The sequence below is a fragment of the Salmo salar genome, chromosome 05, assembly GCF_965601325.2.
Source record: "Salmo salar chromosome 05, fSalSal1, whole genome shotgun sequence".
Taxonomy (NCBI): Eukaryota; Metazoa; Chordata; class Actinopteri; order Salmoniformes; family Salmonidae; genus Salmo; species Salmo salar.
Genome location: NC_138295.1, coordinates 95,055,731 through 95,081,629, shown reverse-complemented (window position 1 = coordinate 95,081,629; position 25,899 = coordinate 95,055,731). Strand labels below are relative to the sequence as shown.

General features: G+C 41.3%; 1 protein-coding gene across 1 annotated transcript in view; it reads left to right on the top strand.

The window, feature by feature from the left end:
* The window catches only part of LOC106606155 (CUB and sushi domain-containing protein 3), a 540,034-nt gene that overhangs the window by 114,896 nt on the left and 399,239 nt on the right, over positions 1-25,899 (top strand). The window contains exon 5 of the mRNA XM_082975995.1: positions 12,384-12,591. Coding sequence (XP_082832121.1) covers positions 12,384-12,591 — 208 coding nt within the window. The remainder of the gene's footprint in view (positions 1-12,383; positions 12,592-25,899) is intronic.

Below are 25,899 nucleotides of genomic sequence, written 5' to 3'. Positions count from 1 at the left end.
CTACTATCTAAACTACTCTAGATCTACTACAACTACTAACACTACTACTACTACTACTACTACTACTACTACTACTTCTACTAGCTCTACTACTACTAGCTCTATTACTACTAGCTCTACTACTACTAACTCTGCTACTATCTCTACTACTACTAGCTCTACTACTAGCTCTACTACTAACTCTACTACTACTAGCTCTACTACTACTAGCGCTACTACTACTAACTCTGTTACTATCTCTACTATTAGCTCTGCTACTAATAGCTCTACTACTAATAGCTCTACTACTACTAGCTCTACTACTACTAGATCTACTACTACTACTAACTCTACTACTACTACTAACTCTACTACTACTAGCTCTACTACTACTAGCTCTACTACTACTACTAGCTCTATTACTACTAGCTCTACTACTACTAGCTCTACTACTACTAGCTCGACTACTACTACTAGCTCTACTACTACTACTAGCTCTATTACTACTAGCTCTACTACAACTAGCTCTATTACTACTAGCTCTACTACTACTAGCTCTACTACTACTAGCTCTACTACTACTAGCTCTATTACTACTAGCTCTACTACTACTAGCTCTACTACTACTAACTCTACTACTACTAGCTCTACTACTACTAGCTCTACTACTACTACTAGCTCTATTACTACTAGCTCTACTACTACTAGCTCTACTACTACTAGCTCTACTACTACTACTAGCTCTATTACTACTAGCTCTACTACAACTAGCTCTACTACTACTAGCTCTATTACTACTAGCTCTACTACTACTAGCTCTACTACTGCTAGCTCTACTACTACTAGCTCTACTACTACTACTATTTCTACTACTACTACTACTATTTCTACTACTACTATCTCTACTGCTACTAGCTCTACTACTACTAGCTCTACTACTACTACCTCTACTGCTACTAACTCTACTACTACTAGCTCTACTGCTACTACCTCTACTGCTACTAACTCTACTACTACTATCTAAACTACTCTAGATCTACTACAACTACTAACACTACTACTACTACTACTACTACTACTACTACTACTACTACTTCTACTAGCTCTACTACTACTAGCTCTATTACTACTAGCTCTACTACTACTAACTCTGCTACTATCTCTACTACTACTAGCTCTACTACTAGCTCTACTACTAACTCTACTACTACTAGCTCTACTACTACTACTAGCGCTACTACTACTAACTCTGTTACTATCTCTACTATTAGCTCTGCTACTAATAGCTCTACTACTAATAGCTCTACTACTACTAGCTCTACTACTACTAGATCTACTACTACTACTAACTCTACTACTACTACTAACTCTACTACTACTAGCTCTACTACTACTAGCTCTACTACTACTACTAGCTCTATTACTACTAGTTCTACTACTACTAGCTCTACTACTACTAGCTCGACTACTACTACTAGCTCTACTACTACTACTAGCTCTATTACTACTAGCTCTACTACAACTAGCTCTATTACTACTAGCTCTACTACTACTAGCTCTACTACTACTAGCTCTACTACTAATAGCTCTACTACTACTACTAGCTCTACTACTACTAGCTCTACTACTACTAGCTCTACTACTACTACTAGCTCTACTACTAATAGCTGTACTGCTAACTCTACTACTACTAGCTCTACTACTACTACTAGCTCTACTACTAACTCTACTACTAACTCTACTACTACTAGCTCTACTACTACTACTAGCGCTACTACTACTAACTCTGTTACTATCTCTACTACTAGCTCTGCTACTAATAGCTCTACTACTAATAGCTCTACTACTACTAGCTCTACTACTACTAGCTCTACTACTACTAGCTCTACTACTACTACTAGCTCTACTACTACTACTAGCTCTATTACTACTAGCTCTACTACAACTAGCTCTATTACTACTAGCTCTACTACTACTAGCTCTACTACTACTAGCTCTACTACTACTAGCTCTATTACTACTAGCTCTACTACTACTAGCTCTACTACTACTAGCTCTACTACTACTAGCTGTACTACTACTAGCTCTACTACTACTACTAGCTCTATTACTACTAGCTCTACTACTACTAGCTCTGCTACTACTAGCTCTACTACTACTACTAGCTCTACTACTACTAACTCTACTATTACTAACTACTACTACTAGCTCTACTACTACTAACTCTACTACTACTAGCTCTACTACCAGTAGACATTCTATCTGACATGCTTTCTATTTGACATGCTCTCTGACATGCTATCTATCTGACATACTATCTATCTGACATACTATCTATCTGACATGCTATCTATCTGACATACTCTCTATCTGACATGATACAGTATGTATCTTACATGCTATCTATCTGACAGGCTATCTATCAGACATGCTGTCTGTCTGACATGCTATCTATCTAATATGCTATCTATCAGACATGCTATCTATCTGACATGCTATCTATCTATATATATGGCATGCTATCTATCTAACATAGTATCTATCTGATATGTTATCTATCTAACATGCTATCTATCTGACATGATACAGTATGTATCTAACATGCTATCTATATATCTGACATGCTATCTGGAATGTTCTCACTCTTGAGTGCATTCCTAAACTCAGCAGGCTATATTTCAGTTGGATATATTTCAGTTGGATTCTCAGGTGATGCTATTACGATGATATTCTTTACCACAACGAGGTCGAAGAAATTGTCTTTAGAGCTCCGAGACAGGATTGTGTCAAGGCACAGATCTGGGGAAGGGTAAAAAAAAACAATTTCTGCAGAATTGAAGGCCCCCAAGAGCACAGTGGCCTCCATCATTCTTAAATGGAAGAAGTTTGGACCCACCAAGACTCTTCCTAGAGCTGGCCAGCCGGCCAAACTAAGCAATCGAGGGAGAAGGGCCTTGGTCAGGGAGGTGACCAACAACCCGATGGTCACTCTGACAGAGCTCCCTAATTCCTCTGTGGAGATGGGAGAATCTTCCAGAGAAGGACAACAATCTCAGAAGCACTCCACCAAACAGGCCTTTATCGTAGAGAGGCCAGACGGAAGCCACTTCCCAGTAAAAGGCACTTGAAAGCCCACTTAGAGTTTGCTAAAAGGCACCTAAAGACTCTCAGACCATATGAAACAAGATTCTTTGGTCTGATGAAACCAATATTAAACTCTTTGGCCTGAATGCCAAGCATCATGTCTGGAGGAAACATTGTACCATCCCTACGGTGAAGCATGGTGGTGGCAGCATCATGCTGTGGGGATGTTTTTCAGCGGCAGGGACTGGGAGACTAGTCAGGATCAAGGGAAAGATGAACAGAGCAATGTACAGAGAGAACCTTGGTGAAAACCTGTTCCAGAGCACTCAGGACCTCAGACGGGTGAAGGTTCACCTTCCAACAAGACAATGACCTCAAGCATACAGCCAAGACAACACAGGAGTGGCTTCGTGACAAGTCTCTGAATGTCCTTGAGTGGCTCAACCAGAGCCTGGACTTTAACCCGATCGAACATCTCTGGAGAGACCTGAAAATAGCTGTGCTACGACGCTCCCCATCCAACCTGACAGAGCTTGAGAGGATCTACAGAGAAGATTGGGAGAAACTCCCCAAATACAGGTTTGTAGTGTCATAGCCAAGAAGACTTGAGGCTGTAATCACTGCCAAAGGTACTGAGCAAAGGGTCTGAATACTTATGTAAATGTTATATTTCATTTAAAAAAATATATATTATGCTAAAATTGATAAAACAGCAGTTTTTACATTTTAGTCATTTAGCAGACGCTCTCATCCAGAGCGACTTGCAGTAGTGAATGCAGACATTTCATTTCATACATTTTCTTTTTTTTTTCTTCTTCGTACTGGCTCCCCGTGGGAATCAAACCCACAACCCTGGCGTTGCAAACACCATGCTCTACCAACTGAGCCACTGCGATGCATAATGCTTTGTCATTATGTGGTATTGTGTGCAGATTGATGAGGGGGGAAAAAAAACCTATATAATCCATTTTTGAATAAGACTGTAATGTTACAAAATGTGGGGAAAAAGTAATGGGGTTTGAATACTTTCCGAATGCACTGTATGGATAGAATCTCATCCCTTTGACCAATAGTCTGATGCCTAACAGGGGATTGTTCCATGGTTTTCCTTATGTCCCCGGCTACCTTGGCAGCTCTGACAGCCCGGGACCAGAGTACATAACTATCAAAGGATTCTGCTGGCAAGGCCCAGTGTCACATATTAGTCTTAAATGATATGAAAACTGTGAAAGCCCTGCCAAAGCCCATAAAATTGTCAGAGACTCCAGTCACCCGAGTCATAGACTGTTTTCTTTGTTACCGCATGGCAAGTGGTACTGGAGTGCCAAGTCAGCTTCTACCGCCCCAAGCCATAAGACGGCTGAACAATTAATCAAATGGCCACCTAGACTATTTACATTGACCCCCCCCCCCCCCATTTGTTTTGTACACTGCTGCTACTCGCTGTTTATTATCTATGCATAGTAATTTCACACTTACCTTCATGTACAAATGACCTCTAACCTGTACCTCCGCACATTGACTCGGTACCGGTACCCCCTGTATATAGCCTCCACATTGACTCTGTACTGGTACCCCCTGTATATAGCCTCCACATTGACTCTGTACCATAATACCCTGTATATAGTCTCCACATTGACTCTGTACCGGTACCCCCTGTATATAGCCTCCACATTGACTCTGTACCGGTACCCCCTGTATATAGCCTCCACATTGACTCTGTACCGTAACACCCTGTATATAGCCTCCACATTGACTCTGTACCGGTACCCCCTGTATATAGCCTCCACATTGACTCTGTACCGGTACCCCCTGTATATAGCCTCCACATTGACTCTGTACCGGTACCTCCTGTATATAGCCTCCACATTGACTCTATACCGTAACACCCTGTATATAGCCTCCACATTGACTCTGTACCGGTACCTCCTGTATATAGCCTCCACATTGACTCTGTACCATAATACCCTGTATATAGCCTCCACATTGACTCTGTACCGGTACCCCCTGTATATAGCCTCCACATTGACTCGGTACCGGTACCTCCTGTATATAGCCTCCACATTGACTCTCTACCGTAACACCCTGTATATAGTCTCCACATTGACTCTGTACCGGTACCCCCTGTATATAGCCTCCACATTGACTCTGTACCGGTACCTCCTGTATATAGCCTCCACATTGACTCTGTACCGGTACCTCCTGTATATAGCCTCCACATTGACTCTGTACCGGTACCCCCTGTATATAGCCTCCACATTGACTCTGTACCGGTACCTCCTGTATATAGCCTCCACATTGACTCTGTACCGGTACCCCCTGTATATAGCCTCCACACTGACTCGGTACCGGTACCTCCTGTATATAGCCTCCACATTGACTCTGTACCGGTACCTCCTGTATATAGCCTCCACATTGACTCTGTACCGGTACCTCCTGTATATAGCCTCCACATTGACTCTGTACCGGTACCCCCTGTATATAGCCTCCACATTGACTCTGTACCGTAACACCCTGTATATAGCCTCCACATTGACTCTGTACCGGTACCCCCTGTATATAGCCTCCACATTGACTCTGTACCGGTACCTCCTGTATATAGCCTCCACATTGACTCTGTACCGGTACCCCCTGTATATAGCCTCCACATTGACTCTGTACCGGTACCCCCTGTATATAGCCTCCACATTGACTCTGTACCGTAACACCCTGTATATAGCCTCCACATTGACTCTGTACCGGTACCCCCTGTATATAGCCTCCACATTGACTCTGTACCGGTACCTCCTGTATATAGCCTCCACATTGACTCTGTACCGGTACCCCCTGTATATAGCCTACACATTGACTCTGTACCGGTACCTCCTGTATATAGCCTCCACATTGACTCTGTACCGGTACCCCCTGTATATAGCCTCCACATTGACTCTGTACCGGTACCCCCTGTATATAGCCTCCACATTGACTCGGTACCATAATACCCTGTATATAGCCTCCACATTGACTCGGTACCATAATACCCTGTATATAGCCTCCACATTGACTCGGTACCGGTACCTCCTGTATATAGCCTCGTTATTGTGTTACTTTTTATAGTTTTTTTTTACTTTAGATTAGTCAGTAAATATTTTCTTAACTCTTCTTGAACTGCACTGTTGGTTAATTAAGGGCTCGTAAGTAAGCGTTTCACGGTAAGGTCTACACTTGTCGTATTTGGCGCATGTTACAAATAAAGTTTGATTTGATTTGATCATTAGAATTGTCTGTGAAAAAGAGAAAGCGGTGGTAGCAGCAGATAAGCAATAAGCAATCATTTCAAGTATTTTACTGAGTTACAGTTCATAGAAGGAAATCAGTCAATTTAAATAAATTCATTATGGCCCTAATCTATGGAGTTCACATGACTGGGCAGTGGCACAGCCAGGCGTAGGCCTGGGAGGGCATAGGCCCACTCACTTGGGAGCCAGGCCCACCCACTGTGGTGTCAAGCCCAGCCAATCAGAATGAAATTTTCCCCACAAAAGGGCTTATAACATTACAGAAATACTCCTCAGCATCCCCCCTCCCCCTCCTCAGATGATCCTGCAGGTGAAGAAGCCAGATGTGGAGGTCCTGGGTTGGCGTGGTTACACGTGGTCTGCGGTTGTGAGGTCGTTAGAGAAATTAACATTCATTTCTCTGGCAACAGCTCTGTTGGACATTTCTGCAGTCAGCATGCCAAATGCACGCTCCCTCAAAACTTGAGACATTGTGTTGTGTGACAAAACTGCACAGTTTAGAGTGGCCTTTTATTCTCCCCAGCACAAGGTGCATCTGTGTAATGATCATGCTGTTTAATCAGCTTATTGATATGCCACAGCTGTCAGGTGGATGGATTATCTTGGCAAATGAAACAATTTTGTGCGTATGGACATTTTCTGGGATCTTTTATTTCAGCTCATGAAAAATGGGACATGTTGCGTTTATATTTTTGTTCGGTACAGATGGAGGGAGAGAGAGGGGTAGAGAGAGAGAGGGGTAGAGAGAGAGAGGGGTAGAGAGAGAGAGGGGTAGAGAGAGAGGGGTAGAGAGAGAGGGGTAGAGAGAGAGAGAGGGGTAGAGAGAGAGAGGGGTAGAGAGAGAGAGGGGTAGAGAGAGAGAGGGATAGAGAGAGAGAGGGGTAGAGAGAGAGGGGTAGAGAGAGAGGGGTAGAGAGAGAGGGGTGGAGAGAGAGGGGTAGAGAGATGGGAGAGAGAGAGAGAGAGAGAGAGAGAGAGAGAGAGAGAGAGAGAGAGAGAGACATGGTATGCTGCATTATTAGCATTCAGCTGGTGTGTGATATTCTGCACAATGAAAACACACAATTTCACAGCGTTAAAGGCTGTATTCTGGTCAACACTCTATGTTTCTCTCCTGCTAACCTTAGCAATCAGGAGAACCCCAATGATAAATTGCAGGTTGTTAGAAGGAGACGAGGAAACCTTATTACGTTGATTTTGAACCTCAGAGATTCTGGATGAAGAAACAGTCTGATTTGACGCAGAAGTTCTGTACTATATGTTGGTTTTGTGTATATTAACATTGTTACAGTGTTATATTTAAGCAATATGGCACGAGGCGGTGTGGTATGTGGCCGATATACCATGGCTAAACCCCCGAGGTGCCTTATTTGCTATTATAAACTGGTTACCAACGGAATTAGAGCAGTAGAAATACATGTTTTGTCATACCAGTGGTATACGGTCTGATATACCATGGCTGTCAGCCAATCAGCATTCAGGGCTTGAACCACCCAGTATATAATACGGGTAGTTTGGATCCTTGATTTTGATTAGCTAAAATAACCCATTAGCATGTATTCTATATTACCATGTGTATATTCATGTGTTCTCATTGGATTTGCAGTGTTTCTATTAGTGCTGTAATAACAGTAGATGGTAGTGTTTCTATTAGTGCTGTAATATCAGTAGATGATAGTGTTTCTATTAGTGCTGTAATAACAGTAGATGGTAGTGTTTCTATTAGTGCTGTAATATCAGTAGATGATAGTGTTTCTATTAGTGCTGTAGTATCAGTAGATATTAGTGTTTCTATTAGTACTGTAATAATGTTGATAATCACTGCATCTCATGTTGATAATCACTGCATCTCATGTTGATAGTGTACTGTACACTATGATAATCACTACATCTCATGTTGATAGTGTACTGTACACTATGATAATCACTACATCTCATGTTGATAATCGCTGCATCTCGTGTTGATAGTGTACTGTACACTATGATAATCACTACATCTCATGTTGATAGTGTACTGTACACTATGATAATCACTACATCTCATGTTGATAGTGTACTGAACACTATGATAATCACTGCATCTCATGTTGATAGTGTACTGTACACTATGATAATCACTACATCTCATGTTGATAGTGTACTGAACACTATGATAATCACTGCATCTCATGTTGATAGTGTACTGTACACTATGATAATCACTACATCTCATTATGATAATCACTGCATCTCATGTTGATAATCACTACATCTCATGTTGATAGTGTACTGTACACTATGATAATCACTACATCTCATGTTGATAATCGCTGCATCTCGTGTTGATAGTGTACTGTACACTATGATAATCACTACATCTCATGTTGATAGTGTACTGTACACTATGATAATCACTACATCTCATGTTGATAGTGTACTGAACACTATGATAATCACTGCATCTCATGTTGATAGTGTACTGTACACTATGATAATCACTACATCTCATTATGATAATCACTGCATCTCATGTTGATAATCACTACATCTCATGTTGATAGTGTACTGTACACTATGATAATCACTACATCTCATGTTGATAATCGCTGCATCTCGTGTTGATAGTGTACTGTACACTATGATAATCACTACATCTCATGTTGATAGTGTACTGTACACTATGATAATCACTACATCTCATGTTGATAGTGTACTGTACACTATGATAATCACTACATCTCATGTTGATAGTGTACTGTACACTATGATAATCACTACATCTCATGTTGATAGTGTACTGAACACTATGATAATCACTGCATCTCATGTTGATAGTGTACTGTACACTATGATAATCACTACATCTCATTATGATAATCACTGCATCTCATGTTGATAATCACTACATCTCATGTTGATAGTGTACTGTACACTATGATAGTCACTACATCTCATGTTGATAGTGTACTGTACACTATGATAATCACTACATCTCATGTTGATAGTGTACCGTACACTATGATAATCACTACATCTCATGTTGATAGTGTACTGTACACTATGATAATCACTACATCTCATGTTGATAATCACTGCATCTCATGTTGATAGTGTACTGTACACTATGATAATCACTACATCTCATGTTGATAGTGTACTGTACACTATGATAATCACTACATCTCATGTTGATAGTGTACTGTACACTATGATAATCACTGCATCTCATGTTGATAGTGTACTGTACACTATGATAATCACTGCATCTCATGTTGATAGTGTACTGTACACTATGATAATCACTGCATCTCATGTTGATAGTGTACCGTACACTATGATAATCACTACATCTCATGTTGATAGTGTACTGTACACTATGATAATCACTACATCTCATGTTGATAGTGTACTGTACACTACGATAATCACTACATCTCGAAATAAACACCCAGACTGGAGACAGTTCTGTTGAGCTGTGATAGATTCACAGGGTCACACCCTGGGGGGAAAGAATCAGCAATAAATGTAAAATGTAAAGTAATATGCGATAATTTTGACATAAAACATAAATTTAGATTATATCTTATGTGATAACGCTGCAAATATGGAAAAAGACATTCACAGTTTGTTTCCCCAAAGCAAGCGATGATGATGATGATGATGATGATGGTGATAATGATAATGATGATGATGATAACCCCAGCCTACAGGAATAATTTGGTGAAGAGCACAATGCTGATGTAGAAGCTATCTAAACCGTGTGCAGGCAAGAGATCTTCCAGTGCTTCGTCCCCGTTCATTACTGCTGGTGATTAGAGATGGACTAAAGGAAGCAAAAACAACATGATAAACAATGTGATGGCTGGAGGTAACTCAACTTTACAGCTTACTACATACTGCCTGTGGTCTGAAAGAAGCGTTTTGAAGCTGAGTTCAGAGTCAATCGTAGTATCGTAGTATCCCTGCTGCTGTGTCTACCAGATGGAATTCCATCCTCTGGCTTGTTTTTAAAGCAGTCACCAATCTGAATCAACAAAGCCTCCAGACTTTACTTGAAGCCCAAGGACACAAGGAGCTCTGCTTATCACCAAGGGAATGGAGACAGCTATTGGAGTTAGTGGACATTTTGGACCCTTTTTTGTCCAAGGCCACCGACATTACTCAAAGGGGGGAGAAAGTCGTGACACTCAGTGCTGCCCTTCCTTGTGTGCTGTCACTCAACTATCATCTGCAGAGTGTACTGAGCACATGTCGTCGCCTAGTCAGTCTAGTAAAAAGCACTGCAGCAGTCACTCAAACGCCGATTCTGAAATGTAACCTGTCTGCAACAGAAATGTTCTCTGTCTTACGGGCACAGGATGTCATTTGCTACTTGTTACAGGAAATTATATTTCTGTTAAAGTGTCCAGGTCAGTAAGTATATTTTATGGATAAAGGTCATTACGTTTGATATATAGGACACTTTAGTAGTGCAGTTATTGAATAGTTGTCAGTCATTTAGGGTTTACATTCATGCTTGTCATTTATCTTCCCTCATCTACAGATTCTGTTTGCGTGACAGAATGAAGTGAAATATAGACAACGTCTGCCACAAAATACCATGCACTTTAAAATGTTATGTTCGATTTTTTATATCCTGTACAATGACTTTTATTAATGTAAACTGTCTACATTTTAAAAGGAAATGTATTTTGATTTAGATAGTGCCTGATGTGTGTTCTTTCATACAAGAGTCTCTTCAAATAATTTACAAGGTTTATAGACCTAACCCACAGCAGGCTGAAAGCCATTGCCAAAAGGGACTTGAGACTTGACTTAGACTTGGCCCTAAAATACTTGAGACTTGACTTAGACTTGGCCCTAAAAGACTTGAGACTTGACTTAGATTTGGCCCCAAAAGACTTGAGACTTGACTTAGAATTAGCCCTAAAAGACTTGAGACTTGACTTATACTTGGCCCTAAAAGACTTGAGACTTGACTTAGAATTAGCCCTAAAAGACTTGAGACTTGACTTACACTTGGCCCTAAAAGACTTGTGAACATCTTTGTTGGTATGTTATAGAGGCCTCATCATAATGTGGCTCAGATGCTGTGTTCTTCAAGCGCCTGCTCACTTATTGAGGCCAAGAACATAAAGATGACATTCCAATATACTAGAATATCACTTAGAACGCGTGGCCAACACCGGAACACTTAGAACACCGGAACCCAGTTGTTTCATTCTATGTGGTATGTTAATGTAGAATCTTGATATTGGAACAGAATGGTTTGAAATCTGTTGTGGTTGTCTGAGTCTTCTGACGAACCAAAGGTTTCTGAACCCCTCAGACCAGAAGGAGAAGAGCAGGCAGGGGGCTTGGAACACAGACAATTGATCCTGTAAATCCGGATACCTTGGACTGTTATCCATGCTGTCAGATTCATACAAGCTAGCATACAACTTGGAATACATATAGCCAAATACATTGCTTCATTCTTAGTATTATTCTAGTCTACATATTGGAACAGAGCCAACAGATTCATTGATATTAAACGTATGTGTTCTGTTTGTTTGGTGCGAAGTACTTAAGTAAAAATACTTGAAAGTACTACATAAGTCGTTTTTTGGTGTATCTGTACTTTACTTTACTATTTATATTTTTGACAACGTTTGCTTTTACTACATTCCTAAAGAGAATAATACATACACACATTTTCCCTGACACCCAAAGGTACTCATTTACATTTTGAATGCTTAGCAGAATAGAAAAATGGTCCAATTCACACACTTATCAAGAGAACATCCCTGGTCATCTCTATTGCCTCAGATCTTACGGATTCACTAAACACACATGCTTTGTTTGCAAATGACGTCTGAGTGTTGGAGTGTTCCCCTGGCTATCTGTAAAACATAAAAATTGTACCGTCTGGTTTGCTTAATATAAGCACTTTGAAATTATTTATTTATACTTTTACTTTTGATACTTAAGTGAATTTCACTTTTACTTGAGTCATTTTCTATTAAGCTATTTTACTTTTTACTCAAATATGACAGTTGGGTATTTTTTCCCCCACCACTGCAGCTGAGGACACGTGTGGAGGTACGCTAAGGGGGTCCAGTGGGATCATCTCCAGCCCTGAATCCCTCAGTGACCTCTCCAACGCTGGGGAATGTAAGTGGACGGTGCTGGCTGACCCTGGAGACACCATCTCACTGGTATTCACTGACTTCCAGATGGAGGACAAACACGACTATCTGGAGGTAGAAGGATCAGAGCCGCCCACTATCTGGTGAGTCAGGATTGTTTGTGTTTATTTAATAAACACTTGACTCATCTAAAGCCAACTGATGTAATAAGAATTATAATTAGGTGTGTTCTTATATTTGTCCTGTTTCACACACATATACAAGTGTGTTTTATACTCGTGTGTGAAATGGAAATGTGATTTTTGCATATTCCGTTTCCCTGTGAGACACCCTCGGAGAGTTGGGGTCACGGTCAGGGTCTGCCGTTATCAACGGCTACCCTGGAGAAATGTAGGGTTAAGTGCCTTGCTCAAGGGCCCGTCGACAGATCACTTCACCTTGGTTACACCTATAATGTGTTTGAGAAACACAACTGTCTGGAGGTAGAAATATCAGAGCCACACAGTATCTGGTGAGTCAGGATTCTGGAATATCTACAGTACCAGTCAAAAGTTTGGACACACCTACTCATTCCAGGGTTTTTCTTTATTTATACTATTTTCTACATTGTAGAGTAATAGTGAAGACATTAAAACTATGAAATAACACATATGGAATCATGTATTAACCAAAAAAAAGTGTTAAACAAATCAAAAATAAATTGTATATTTGAGATTCTTAAAAGCAGCCACCCTTTGCCTTGATGACAGTTGTGCACACTCTTGGCATTCTCTCTCTGAGAGGTACAGGTTCACTCTATCCAATCAGAACAACAGGATCAACGTACAGCCCGCCTTTCTCTTTACAGACAGCCAGTTGAGTTATTTGGACCACACAGAACCTCGCACACGACTGATATGAGAAAGATCCTGGCACCACAACTTTTTATTTTCTTTAGATCACGGAAAATTACAACAGCAACAAAAAATACTCTGATCATAATCGGATTCAGATAATTGTCCATATTCGTTACGATACTCATTTTGTCCGACTACTAGGCACACCCCTACTACAGACGTTTTGGTGAGAACACCGTATTTTCGGGATGTCTCCTGGTCTGACAAACAGCGCTGGTAGCTTTGCTACTTTCCACCGTAGATGCTGAAGGGCGACATAGGAGGATGTAGTGGATTGAGACACAGCCCACGCAAACAAACAGATATCTCTAGTTCAAACAGATATCTCTAGTTCAAACAGATATCTCTAGTTCTAACAGATATCTCTAATTCAAACAGATATCTCTAGTTTAAACAGATATCTCTAGTTCAAACAGATATCTCTAGTTCAAACAGATATCTCTAGTTTAAACAGATATCTCTAGTTCAAACAGATATCTCTAATTCAAACAGATATCTCTAGTTTAAACAGATATCTCTAGTTCAAACAGATATCTCTAGTTTAAACAGATATCTCTAGTTTAAACAGATATCTCTAATTCAAACAGATATCTGTAGTTCAAACAGATATCTCTAGTTCAAACAGATATCTCCATCACTTAAACTGATGGATTTTAATGGAGATTTTTTATTATGTTACTTAGATTGATGCCCCGGTGCGTCAATAGACTCTAGGGTTATAATGGTATGAGTCACTTTTCTATGGTACTGCAACCAATGTACCAATGTACCAATGTACGATCTACAGTTTACAGTCCCTTTTCCAGTTGGACAGCTAACTCTCCGCATTTAAGTTATTGCCTAACCAGTCCCCAGTCCCCAAGCCCTAGACCTTTCATCTCTAAGTTATTGCCTATCCAGTCCCCAGTACCCAAGCCCTAGACCTTTCCTCTATAAGTTATTGCCTATCCAGTCCCCAGTCCCCAAGCCCTAGACCGTTCCTCTCTAAGTTATTACCTATCCAGTCCCCAAGCCCTAGACCTTTCCTCTCTAAGTTATTGCCTAACCAGTCCCCAAGCCCCAGACCTTTCCTCTCTAAGTTATTGCCTATCCAGTCCCCAGTCCCCAAGCCCTAGACCTTTCCTCTCTAAGTTATTGCCTATCCAGTCCCCAAGCCCAAGACCTTTCCTCTCTAAGTTATTGCCTATCCAGTCCCCAAGCCCTAGACCTTTCCTCTCTAAGTTATTACCTAACGAGTCCCCAAGCCCTAGACCTTAAATAGTTCAGGGTGCAGCCAGGAATGCAAACATTTCAGAGTGGCTCAGTAATTCCCTATCTAGTGCGCTACTTTTGACCAAGGCTCCCTGTAAAGTGATTAAAGTGCCAGTTGGGACGCGGTCGTTGAGTGTCTCAGTAACTGAATGCTTTTTTTCATTCTTCCTACAATATTTGTGTCATTTAGATTTCAGTAAAATGGCTCAGTGTGCAGAAAAGGTCAACATTATGTGAAATCAATTACCTTCTAACGCCCAGAGGAACACCTATTTCTTCCCCTGACAGGATGGATTAGAAGATCTCTTAGTATTGGAATTCACTAAGTCATATTCACTGACTGTACAGATCGAGGGAAATGTTGTACATGTGTGACTCACCACCTGGATTCGGTCTTATGTAGCAACATTTAAATTTCTGTTTTATTACTGTACATTGGATAAAAGTAGAGACTCAGAGCTACAAAATGGTATATTATACACTGCATTTTTGAGGAACAATGGGAAAGTAATTCTACTTTGAAAGTTGATACACTTGTAAACTCACGTTTGAGAAAAGGGCGTTTGAATGTTTTGGTACACCTACTGGAGAGCTCTTCTTTGTCTACGCCCATTCAGCATCGTTCACACCCTCTTAAGCCTTTAACCCCACCCATCTCCTTTAAGGATTCACATGAGGTCATGTGATAAATATTAAAAGTGGTAGTAGCTTACAATAAGGACACATTCCAGGTCAACAGAAAGTGTCCAGATAAAAATATGATATAAATATTAGATGACGCTTACCCAGATACACTTGTGTAAATTGATGGGTCATGTGAAAGAAATGCTAAAACCCCCAGCCACATCCAGTAGTGGAGAAAATACTTCATTGTCATACTTGAGTAAAAGTATAAATCATTTCAAATTCCTTATATTAAACCAGACGGCACAACAACAAAAAAATATAATTTTATTGGCGGATAGCCTGGGGGCACAATGTACTTAAATATCAAAAGTAAAAAATAAACAATTTCAACTTCCTGATATTAAGCAAACCAGACGGCATAACCGTATGATTTTGTTATTGATGGGTAGCCAGGGGCACACTCCAACACTCAGACATCATTTACAAACTAAGCATTTGTGTTTAGTGCGTCCTCCAGATCAGAGGCAGTAGGGATGGACCAGGGAGTGACCACATTCTTGATAAGTGTTTGAATTAGACGATTTTCCTGTCAAAATGTAACGAGTACTTTTGGGTGTCGAGGAAAATGTATGGAGTAAAAAGTACATTAGTTTCTTTACAAATGTAGTGAAGTAAAAGTTGCCTAAAATATCAATAGTAAAGTAATGTACAGATACCACAAAAAAAAAACGATTTAAGTAGTACTTTAAAGTATTTTTACACCACTGCCCAAATGCCTTCACACCAGTACATTAGCATACTTTATATACTGTTACAAACACACTTATCACATAGTATTCCATACATAAGTTAAGGCCATGCAATCTGAGTTGAAACCTGAGGAAGGTGCACATGTACAGTACATAAACAGATGCATGCGCCATATATTTAAGTGTTGGACACTTGATACGGTCACATGATATTGTTGTGGTATGTCACAAAATAATGTTACGACCACACATATAAATATTGCAAAGAAAAAGCCATATCTCAGACTAGCCTATAAAAACAAAAATTAAGATGGGTACTAACACAGACACTGGATAGAGGAATTCTGCCCTGAAGGCCAGCATCCCGGAGTCGCTTCTTCACTGTTTATGTTGAGACTGATGTTTTGCAGGTACTATTTAATGAAGCTGCCAGTTGAGGACTTATGAGGCATCTGTTCTCAAACTAGACATGCTAATGTACTTGCCCTCTTGCTCAGTTGTGCACTGGGGCCTCCCACTCCTCTCTCTATTCTGGTCAGAGACAGTTTGCGCTGTTCTGTGAAGGGAGTACTACACAGCGTTGTACGAGATCTTCAGTTTCTTGGCAATTTCTCGCATGGAATAGCCTTAATTTCCCAGAACACTAATAGACTGATGAGTTTCAGAAGGAAGTTCTTTGTTTCTGGCCATTTGGAGCCTGTAATCGAACCCACAAATGCTGATGCTCCAGATACTCAACTAGTCTAAAGAAGGCCAGTTTTATTGCTTCTTTAATCAGAACAACAGTTTTCAGCTGTGCTAACATAATGTCACGTCCTGACCATAGTAAGTGGTTATTTTCTATGGTAGAGTAGGTCAGGGCGTGACAGGGGGTGTTTGTCTATGTTTTGTATTTCTATGTTCAGTTTCTAGTTTTGTATTTCTATGTTGGTTTTGTTTGGTATGATCTCCAATTAGAGGCAGCTGGTCGTCGTTGTCTCTAATTGGAGGTCATATTTAAGCTGATGTTTGTCCCACCTGTTTTTGTGGGTGATTATTTGTGAGTAGTGTTTGTTTCTCCTCTGCGTCACGGTTTGTTGCTTTTGTAGATTTCAGTTAATTGATGTATTGCATAGTTTCACGGATTAAATAAATATGTGGAACGAAACACACGCTGCACTTTGGTCCGATCCTTTCGACAGCCGTGACACATAATTGCAAAAGGGTTTTCTAATGATCAATTAGCCTTTTAAAATGATAAACTTGGATTAGTTAACACAACGGGCCATTGGAACACGAGTGATGGTTGCTGATAATGGGCCTCTGTTCACCTATGTAGATATTCCATAAGAAAATCAGCCGTTTCCAGCTACAATAGTTATTTACAACATGAATAATGTCTACACTGTATTTCGGATTAATTTGATGCTATTTTAACAGACAAAAAATTTGCTTTCTTTCAAAAACAAGGACATTAAGTGACCCCAAACGCTTGAACGGTAGTGTGTATTCGGAGAGCCTGTTTCTGTCCTGCCCTTGACTTTGGTGTAGGGCATGTGATGTCCATAGCCTCTTCGTCACAAAACTCCCTGATCTTCTCAATAATATAGTTTGTCTAGCTGTGTCCAGTCCAGGTGGTGCTTTTACAGGCAGACCATCTATGGGATGAAGGATGTCAGCGTTGTGCAGCAGCTGAAACCTGGTCCCGACAGTCTGAAAGCTCCTTGGTGACAACAACACCAGGCTCCAGAGCATCGAAGCTGCAAGCTTTAACTAGCAATACAAACCGATTGTCACAGCTAGCTAAAGTTAACCAATACGTTCAATGTTAGCTAGCTAACATTAGGCTATAACTAGCAATGCCGAAATGGCATTCTGAGAAAACTGTTACGCGTAGAGAACACAGGGAACCCAAGAGCGGACCCAGATGCGGAAGCAGGGATGAATGAACCAACATGTTTATTGTACACAGACATATATGGAGTGCAAAACCGGGGTAGCTCAGATGAGTTGCAGAAAACCCCAAAGTTGTAGAGTGAGGTTGAAGTTGACTGAGTTGAACAGGGTAAACAGGTCCTGAGGGGAATCCAAGGTGGTGGTGGTGGTGAGTGAAGTCCAGAGCAAGGTGGTTAGGTGGTGAGATGTGGTACAGGAGACAGAGACAGGGTGGTAACTGCAACGAGAGGACAAAACAGTGTAAGGCAGGGAAACAAGCACAGCAGGGCAATAGGATCTTGAGAACTGACAAAAGGCTAGGATAACGACTGACTGAGCAGAGTTTACGATCTGGCAGAGTGGAGGTGGCAGGAATGAGTATTTGTAGAGGTCTTGATTATGGGACGATTTGCAGCTGGTCTGACTCCAGCACACAATGAGAGAGAGAGAGAGAGAGAGAGAGAGAGAGAGAGAGAGAGAGAGAGAGAGAGAGAGCTTCATACAAATAAGTTAATATTAGTTTGCAAGCCAGCCATCGAACTCCAGCTGGCTAGCTAACACTAAGCTTTAGCTTGCAGTGAAAACAACTTTCAGATAAAATTAGAAAGGTATAATATCTGAATCCGTAGCTAGATTCTTACCTGTATACATGGATGAAAGCTTCACGGCAGACTGCAACCCATTTTATCAGACATCCTGTATTGTTTCCGTTTAGTTTACCCAGCTCGTTTGGCCCGTTGTGTTCCACTGATTTCAAAACGTGTTATGAAATGAGAGAGAGTCAGCATTGCATGGCACGATCGTCGTCCAGAAAGTAGTCCATCACAACTTTTTCCCACTGACCTTTGTCGATAGCGCCTGATTCAGGGCAGCAATGGTATTGAGAGCAGTAGCAACATATTTGCAGTTCTCCATGGCTAACATAATATCTTTAAAAAAAACGGCAATAGAAAGGATTATTTACGCATTACGAGCAGCTCATTTTATAGACACAAGATGCAACACCGTAGACCAATTCAGACTCATCTCTCGGCATGTCCAGCCCACTCTTTATCTCAGCCAATCATGGTTAGCGGGAAGGTTGCTGACTTTTTCTGTGGCTAAACCAACCAGGCTCGTAATTTAACAATTTTATTCGTATTTACAGATGACATTTTTTTTATGTTCAAAAGGCTCTCCTGTGAAGTCGTGACTTGTGACATACACCTAGTGTCCTGAATCGGGTCACATACGTAGTGTTGAAGTGGAAAAGGATAAACACTGTCAGTGTTAAAAAAGACAAATAGACCGTTTGATTGGATGGAATCTAAATACCATACCTGTCACGTCCTGACCAGTAAAGGGGTTACCATGACAATACCAGGACAACAGGATGGATGTCATCAAAATGACTTGAACTCAAATGTGTCGTGTCGTGTCTTGACTATCATTATAAAATAATTACATACCACGTTAAATTATTACGCGATTAAATTACTCATGCAAGAATTCATTAAGTAGTAATCTAGGGCACCATGGAAAAAGTTATCTAACGAGTTCTCCCAACTAAACTCTAAAGATATAAATATCTCTTACATCAGTCAATTAATTAATTCTTATTTACCTTCAGTCTCATTCTGAATGTTGTACAGTCCTTGGATATCTGCACAAACAACCCTAGCATAAATGATGAATCGGCATTATACAAATTGGCTTAATTATTTATTTACTAACAAACTAAATAATCACACAGAATTACATAAACACACAAACAGAATAGCTTACACGTTGATTACTATAGTCGTGGCCAAAAGTTTTGTTAGAATGACACACATTTTTATTTTCACAAAGTCTGCTGCCTCAGTTTGTATGATTGCAATTTGTATATACTCCAGAATGTTAAGAAGAGTGATCAGATGAATTGCAATTAATTGCAAAGTCCCTCTTTGCCATGCAAATGAACTGAATCCCCAAAAAACATTTCCACTGCATTTCAGCCCTGCCACAAAAGGACCAGCTGACATCATGTCAGTGATTCTCTCGTTAACACAGGTGTGAGGTGTTGACGTGGACAAGGCTGGAGATCACTCTGTCATGCTGATTGAGTTCGAATAACAGACTGGAAGCTTCAAAAGGAGGGTGGTGCTTGGAATCATTGTTCTTCCTCTGTCAACCATGGTTAGCTGCAAGGAAACACGTGCCGTCATCATTGCTTTGCACAAAAAGGGCTTCACAGGCAAGGATATTGCTGCCAGTAAGATTGCACCAAAATAAACCATTTATCGGATCATCAAGAACTTCAAGGAGAGTGGTTCAATTGTTGTGAGGAAGGCTTCAGGGCGCCCAAGAAAGCCCAGCAGGCGCCAGGACCGTCTCCTAAAGTTGATTCAGCTGCGGGATCGGGGCACCACCAGTACAGAGCTTGCTCAGGAATGGCAGCAGGCAGGTGTGAGTGCATCTGCACGCACAGTGAGGCGAAGACTTTTGGAGGATGGCCTGGTGTCAAGAAGGGCAGCAAAGAAGCAGGGATTGGACTGCTGAGGACTGGTGTAAAGTCATTTTCTCTGATGAATCCCCTTTCCGATTGTTTGGGGCATCTGTAAAAAAGCTTGTCCGGAGAAGACAAGGTGAGCGCTACCATCAGTCCTGTGTCATGCCAACAGTAAAGCATCCTGAGACCATTCATGTGTGGGGTTGCTTCTCAGCCAAGGGAGTGGGCTCACTCACAATTTTGCCTAAGAACACAGCCGTGAATAAAGAATGGTACCAACACATCCTCCGAGAGCAACTTCTCCCAACCATCCAGGAACAGTTTGGTGACGAACAATGCCTTTTCCAGCATGATGGAGCATCTTGAAAATAAGGCAAAAGTGATAACTAAGTGGCTCGGGGAACAAAACATCAATATTTTGGGTCCATGGCCAGGAAACTCCCCTGACCTTAAGCACTCGGGGGAAAAGGACATTCCCTCCTTTTGTCATAATGTCTGTGCTCACGTGGGCATGGCCACTGACTTGGTTAAGATTTTATTTGGAGAAAAAAATTCTCATTTAGAAGGCTAACACCACATTACATCTTCTCACAAATAGTTTCGTATTTAATCATATAAGTTCCACAATATCAAGATGTGAATCTGATCACTGGGAAATATACACATTCAGAGATTCAGTTATGTTGTTCTACTGTCCCTAGAGTCACGTTGGCATAAATTATTCGGGAGACAGGCGCAGGAATGCGTAATAGTTTTTTAAATTAAACCCAAATTACAGCGTGCCGTGCAAAGGCACAGGGACGAAGACCTTGCAAACACGTAACAAAAACACAGGGTTGAAACCCAAACAAAAGAGCGAGGAGTACCTGGAATAAAAAATCACAAGCGCACAATGATTAACACACGGGACGAGACCCGTAATCATCTACGCAATCCACAAGGGCACAAAAGCCCAAAACACACAGCACAGGTACTCACACGCACCAACGGACATTGTAACAATAATCGACCCCACCATGGTAAACACAGGGCACATATATACCAATACAATCAGTGGGAATAGGGACCAGGTGTGCGCAATGAATGTTCCAGAATGATCCGTGACACTTAGTTACATCGCAAATTAGAAATGAATTCAACATGATTGTTCTTTAAGTATCCACGGACCCTTCCGGTTGTTTGGAATGCAGAAATATTGTTTCATTATTCAACCTTTTGATGTTACCGTACTACAACGTCTCTCTGTCTGTGGTAACAAACGGATTTAACTTCCATTTCTAAAAGAGTAGCAATCATAAAACTGTAGTGGGAGAGAGAGAGAGGAGGAAAAGGGCAAATCATGACAAATGTCTTTGGGTTGTGTTATTCAATAGTTATACTCTGTAGTACTGGTAACAGTCTGAGATATCTCATATTCAGTATATTATTGGCATTTTTCACATTGAAAAGGTCACATAGGTTATTCTAACATAATGACTGATGTGATTACAGCAGCTGTAGGACAGGCTTGTCATAGTGTTATGTTACTGTAACATATGATTACAGCAGCTGTAGGACAGGCTGGTCATAGTGTTATGTTACTGTAACATATGATTACAGCAGCTGTAGGACAGGCTGGTCATAGTGTTATGTTACCGTAACATGATTACAGCAGCTGTAGGACAGGCTTGTCATAGTGTTATGTTACCGTAACATGATTACAGCAGCTGTAGGACAGGCTTGTCATAGTGTTATGTTACTGTAACATATGATTACAGCAGCTGTAGGACAGGCTTGTCATAGTGTTATGTTACTGTAACATATGATTACAGCAGCTGTAGGACAGGCTTGTCATAGTGTTATGTTACTGTAACATATGATTACAGCAGCTGTAGGACAGGCTTGTCATAGTGTTATGTTACCGTAACATATGATTACAGCAGCTGTAGGACAGGCTTGTCATAGTGTTATGTTACCGTAACATATGATTACAATAACAAGGCAGACTAATGCTGATATAAACATTTACTTACTATGGCTGAGATATGTGCTTGTTTCCACTAGCTACCTCAATAAGATGAATGCACTGACTGTAAGTCGCTCTGGAAAAAAGCTTCCGCTAAATGAATAAAATGTAAAATGTAATAACAAGGTATTATGGAGCTGCACACTGTTGAAAAAACACCTCAAAATGCCAAGTATATTATCTGACCAAACCAAAGTCCCTTCACACTTCAGAAACACTGTATTACATCCTTACTGTTGCACCACTCGTTATCTCTTGTTATTCATTTAACCTTTATTTAACTAGACTTGTCAGTTAAGAACAAATTATCTATTTATTTTTTTACAATGACTGCCTACCTCGGCCAAACGCAGACGGCGCTGGGCCAATTGTGCGCCGCCTTATGGGACTCCCAATCACAGCCGGTTGTGATACAGCCTGGAATTGAACCAGGGTCTGTAGTGACGCCTCTAGCACTTATATACAGTGCCTTAGACCGCTGCGCCACCCGGGAGCCCCAAATTGACTGTTTGACCTTTTTAAAACCTTGTTTAATAGCTGTATGATGGGTTTGTATTGTGTTGCATTGACTGTTTGTCCTGTCTAAAACCTTGTTTAATAGCTGTATGTTGGGTTTGTATTGTGTTGCATTGACTGTTTGTCCTGTCTAAAACCTTGTTTAATAGCTGTATGTTGGGTTTGTATTGTGCTGCATTGACTGTGTGTGAGGCTGAGGAGAGGCAGGGAGGGAGAGAGGGAGGGAGGCAGGCGGGGAGGGAGGGAGAGAGGGAGGGAGGGAGGGAGGCAGGTGGAGAGGCGGGGAGCCGAGGAAGGATTGTTGAAGGCAGAAGATAAAAGCATCAGGGTTTGGCCCAAATGGCACCATATTCCCTATATAGTGTGGTTCTGGCCCTGTGGGCCCTGGTTAATGCAGTGCAGTATATTCCCTATATAGTGTGGTTCTGGCCCTGTGGGCCCTGGTTAATGTAGTGCAGTATATTCCCTATATAGTGTGGTTCTGGCCCTGTGGGCCCTGGTTAATGTAGTGCAGTATATTCCCTATATAGTGTGGTTCTGGCCCTGTGGGCTCTGGCTAAAGTAGTGCAGTATATTCCCTATATAGTGTGGTTCTGGCCCTGTGGGCCCTGGTTAATGTAGTGCAGTATATTCCCTATATAGTGTGGTTCTGGCCCTGTGGGCCCTGGTTAATGTAGTGCAGTATATTCCCTATATAGTGTGGTTCTGGCCCTGGTTAAAGTAGTGCAGTATATTCCCTATATAGTGTGGTTCTGGCCCTGTGGGCCCTGGTTAAAGTAGTGCAGTATATTCCCTATATAGTGTGGTTCTGGCCCTGTGGGCTCTGGTTAATGTAGTGCAGTATATTCCCTATATAGTGTGGTTCTGGCCCTATGGGCCCTGGTTAAAGTAGTGCAGTATATTCCCTATATAGTGTGGCCCAGTGGGCCCTGGTTAATGTAGTGCAGTATATTCCCTATATAGTGTGGTTCTGGCCCTGTGGGCCCTGGTTAATGTAGTGCAGTATATTCCCTATATAGTGTGGTTCTGGCCCTGTGGGCCCTGGTTAATGTAGTGCAGTATATTCCCTATATAGTGTGGTTCTGGCCCTGTGGGCCCTGGTTAATGTAGTGCAGTATATTCCCTATATAGTGTGGCCCTGTGGGCCCTGGTTAATGTAGTGCAGTATATTCCCTATATAGTGTGGTTCTGGCCCTGTGGGCCGTGGTTAATGTAGTGCAGTATATTCCCTATATAGTGTGGTTCTGGCCCTGTGGGCCCTGGTTAATGTAGTGCAGTATATTCCCTATATATTGTGGTTCTGGCCCAGTGGGCTCTGGTTAAAGTAGTGCAGTATATTCCCTATATAGTGTGGTTCTGGCCCTGTGGGCCCTGGTTAATGTAGTGCAGTATATTCCCTATATAGTGTGGTTCTGGCCCTGTGGGCCCTGGTTAATGTAGTGCAGTATATTCCCCTATATAGTGTGGTTCTGGCCCTGTGGGCCCTGGTTAAAGTAGTGCAGTATATTCCCTATATAGTGTGGTTCTGGCCCTGTGGGCCCTGGTTAAAGTAGTGCAGTATGTCCCTTATACAGTGTGGCCCTATGGGCCCTGGTTAAGGTAGTGCAGTGTAAATGGGTTACAGTGTGGCCCTGGCCCTATGGGCCCTGGTTAAAGTAGTGCAGTGTAAATGGGTTAGGATGCCACTCAACCCTGGCATGGTTAGCCAGAGAAACCAGCACAGGCCTCTGGCAGGGAGAGAGCACAGCATGCTGAATCCCTGGGATTAGAACAGAGCACAGCATGCTGAATCCCTGGGAGTAGAACAGAGCACAGCATGCTGAATCCCTGGGATTAGAACAGAGCACAGCATGCTGAATCCCTGGGAGTAGAACAGTGCACAGCATGCTGAATCCCTGGGAGTAGAACAGAGCAGACCACAGCAGCTGATAACCATGTTGTTATAGACTACAGCAGCTGATAACCATGTTGTTATAGACTACAGCAGCTGATAACCATGTTGTTATAGACTACAGCAGCTGATAACCATGTTGTTATAGACTACAGCAGCTGATAACCATGTTGTTATAGACTACAGCAGCTGATAACCATGTTGTTATAGACTACAGCAGCTGATAACCATGTTGTTATAGACTACAGCAGCTGATAACCATGTTGTTATAGACTACAGCAGCTGATAACCATGTTGTTATAGACTACAGCAGCTGATAACCATGTTGTTATAGACTACAGCAGCTGATAACCATGTTGTTATAGACTACAGCAGCTGATAACCATGTTGTTATAGACTACAGCAGCTGATAACCATGTTGTTATAAACTACAGCAGCTGATGACCATGTTGTTATAGACTACAGCAGCTGATAACCATGTTGTTATAGACTACAGCAGCTGATAACCATGTTGTTATAGACTACAGCAGCTGATAACCATGTTGTTATAGACTACAGCAGCTGATAACCATGTTGTTATAGACTACAGCAGCTGATAACCATGTTGTTATAGACTACAGCAGCTGATAACCATGTTGTTATAGACTACAGCAGCTGATAACCATGTTGTTATAGACTACAGCAGCTGGTAACCATGTTGTTATAGACTACAGCAGCTGATAACCATGTTGTTATAGACTACAGCAGCTGATAACCATGTTGTTATAGACTACAGCAGCTGATAACCATGTTGTTATAGACTACAGCAGCTGATAACCATGTTGTTATAGACTACAGCAGCTGATAACCATGTTGTTATAAACTACAGCAGCTGATAACCATGTTGTTATAGACTACAGCAGCTGATAACCATGTTGTTATAGACTACAGCAGCTGATAACCATGTTGTTATAGACTACAGCAGCTGATAACCATGTTGTTATAGACTACAGCAGCTGATAACCATGTTGTTATAGACTACAGCAGCTGATAACCATGTTGTTATAGACTACAGCAGCTGATAACCATGTTGTTATAGACTACAGCAGCTGATAACCATGTTGTTATAGACTACAGCAGCTGATAACCATGT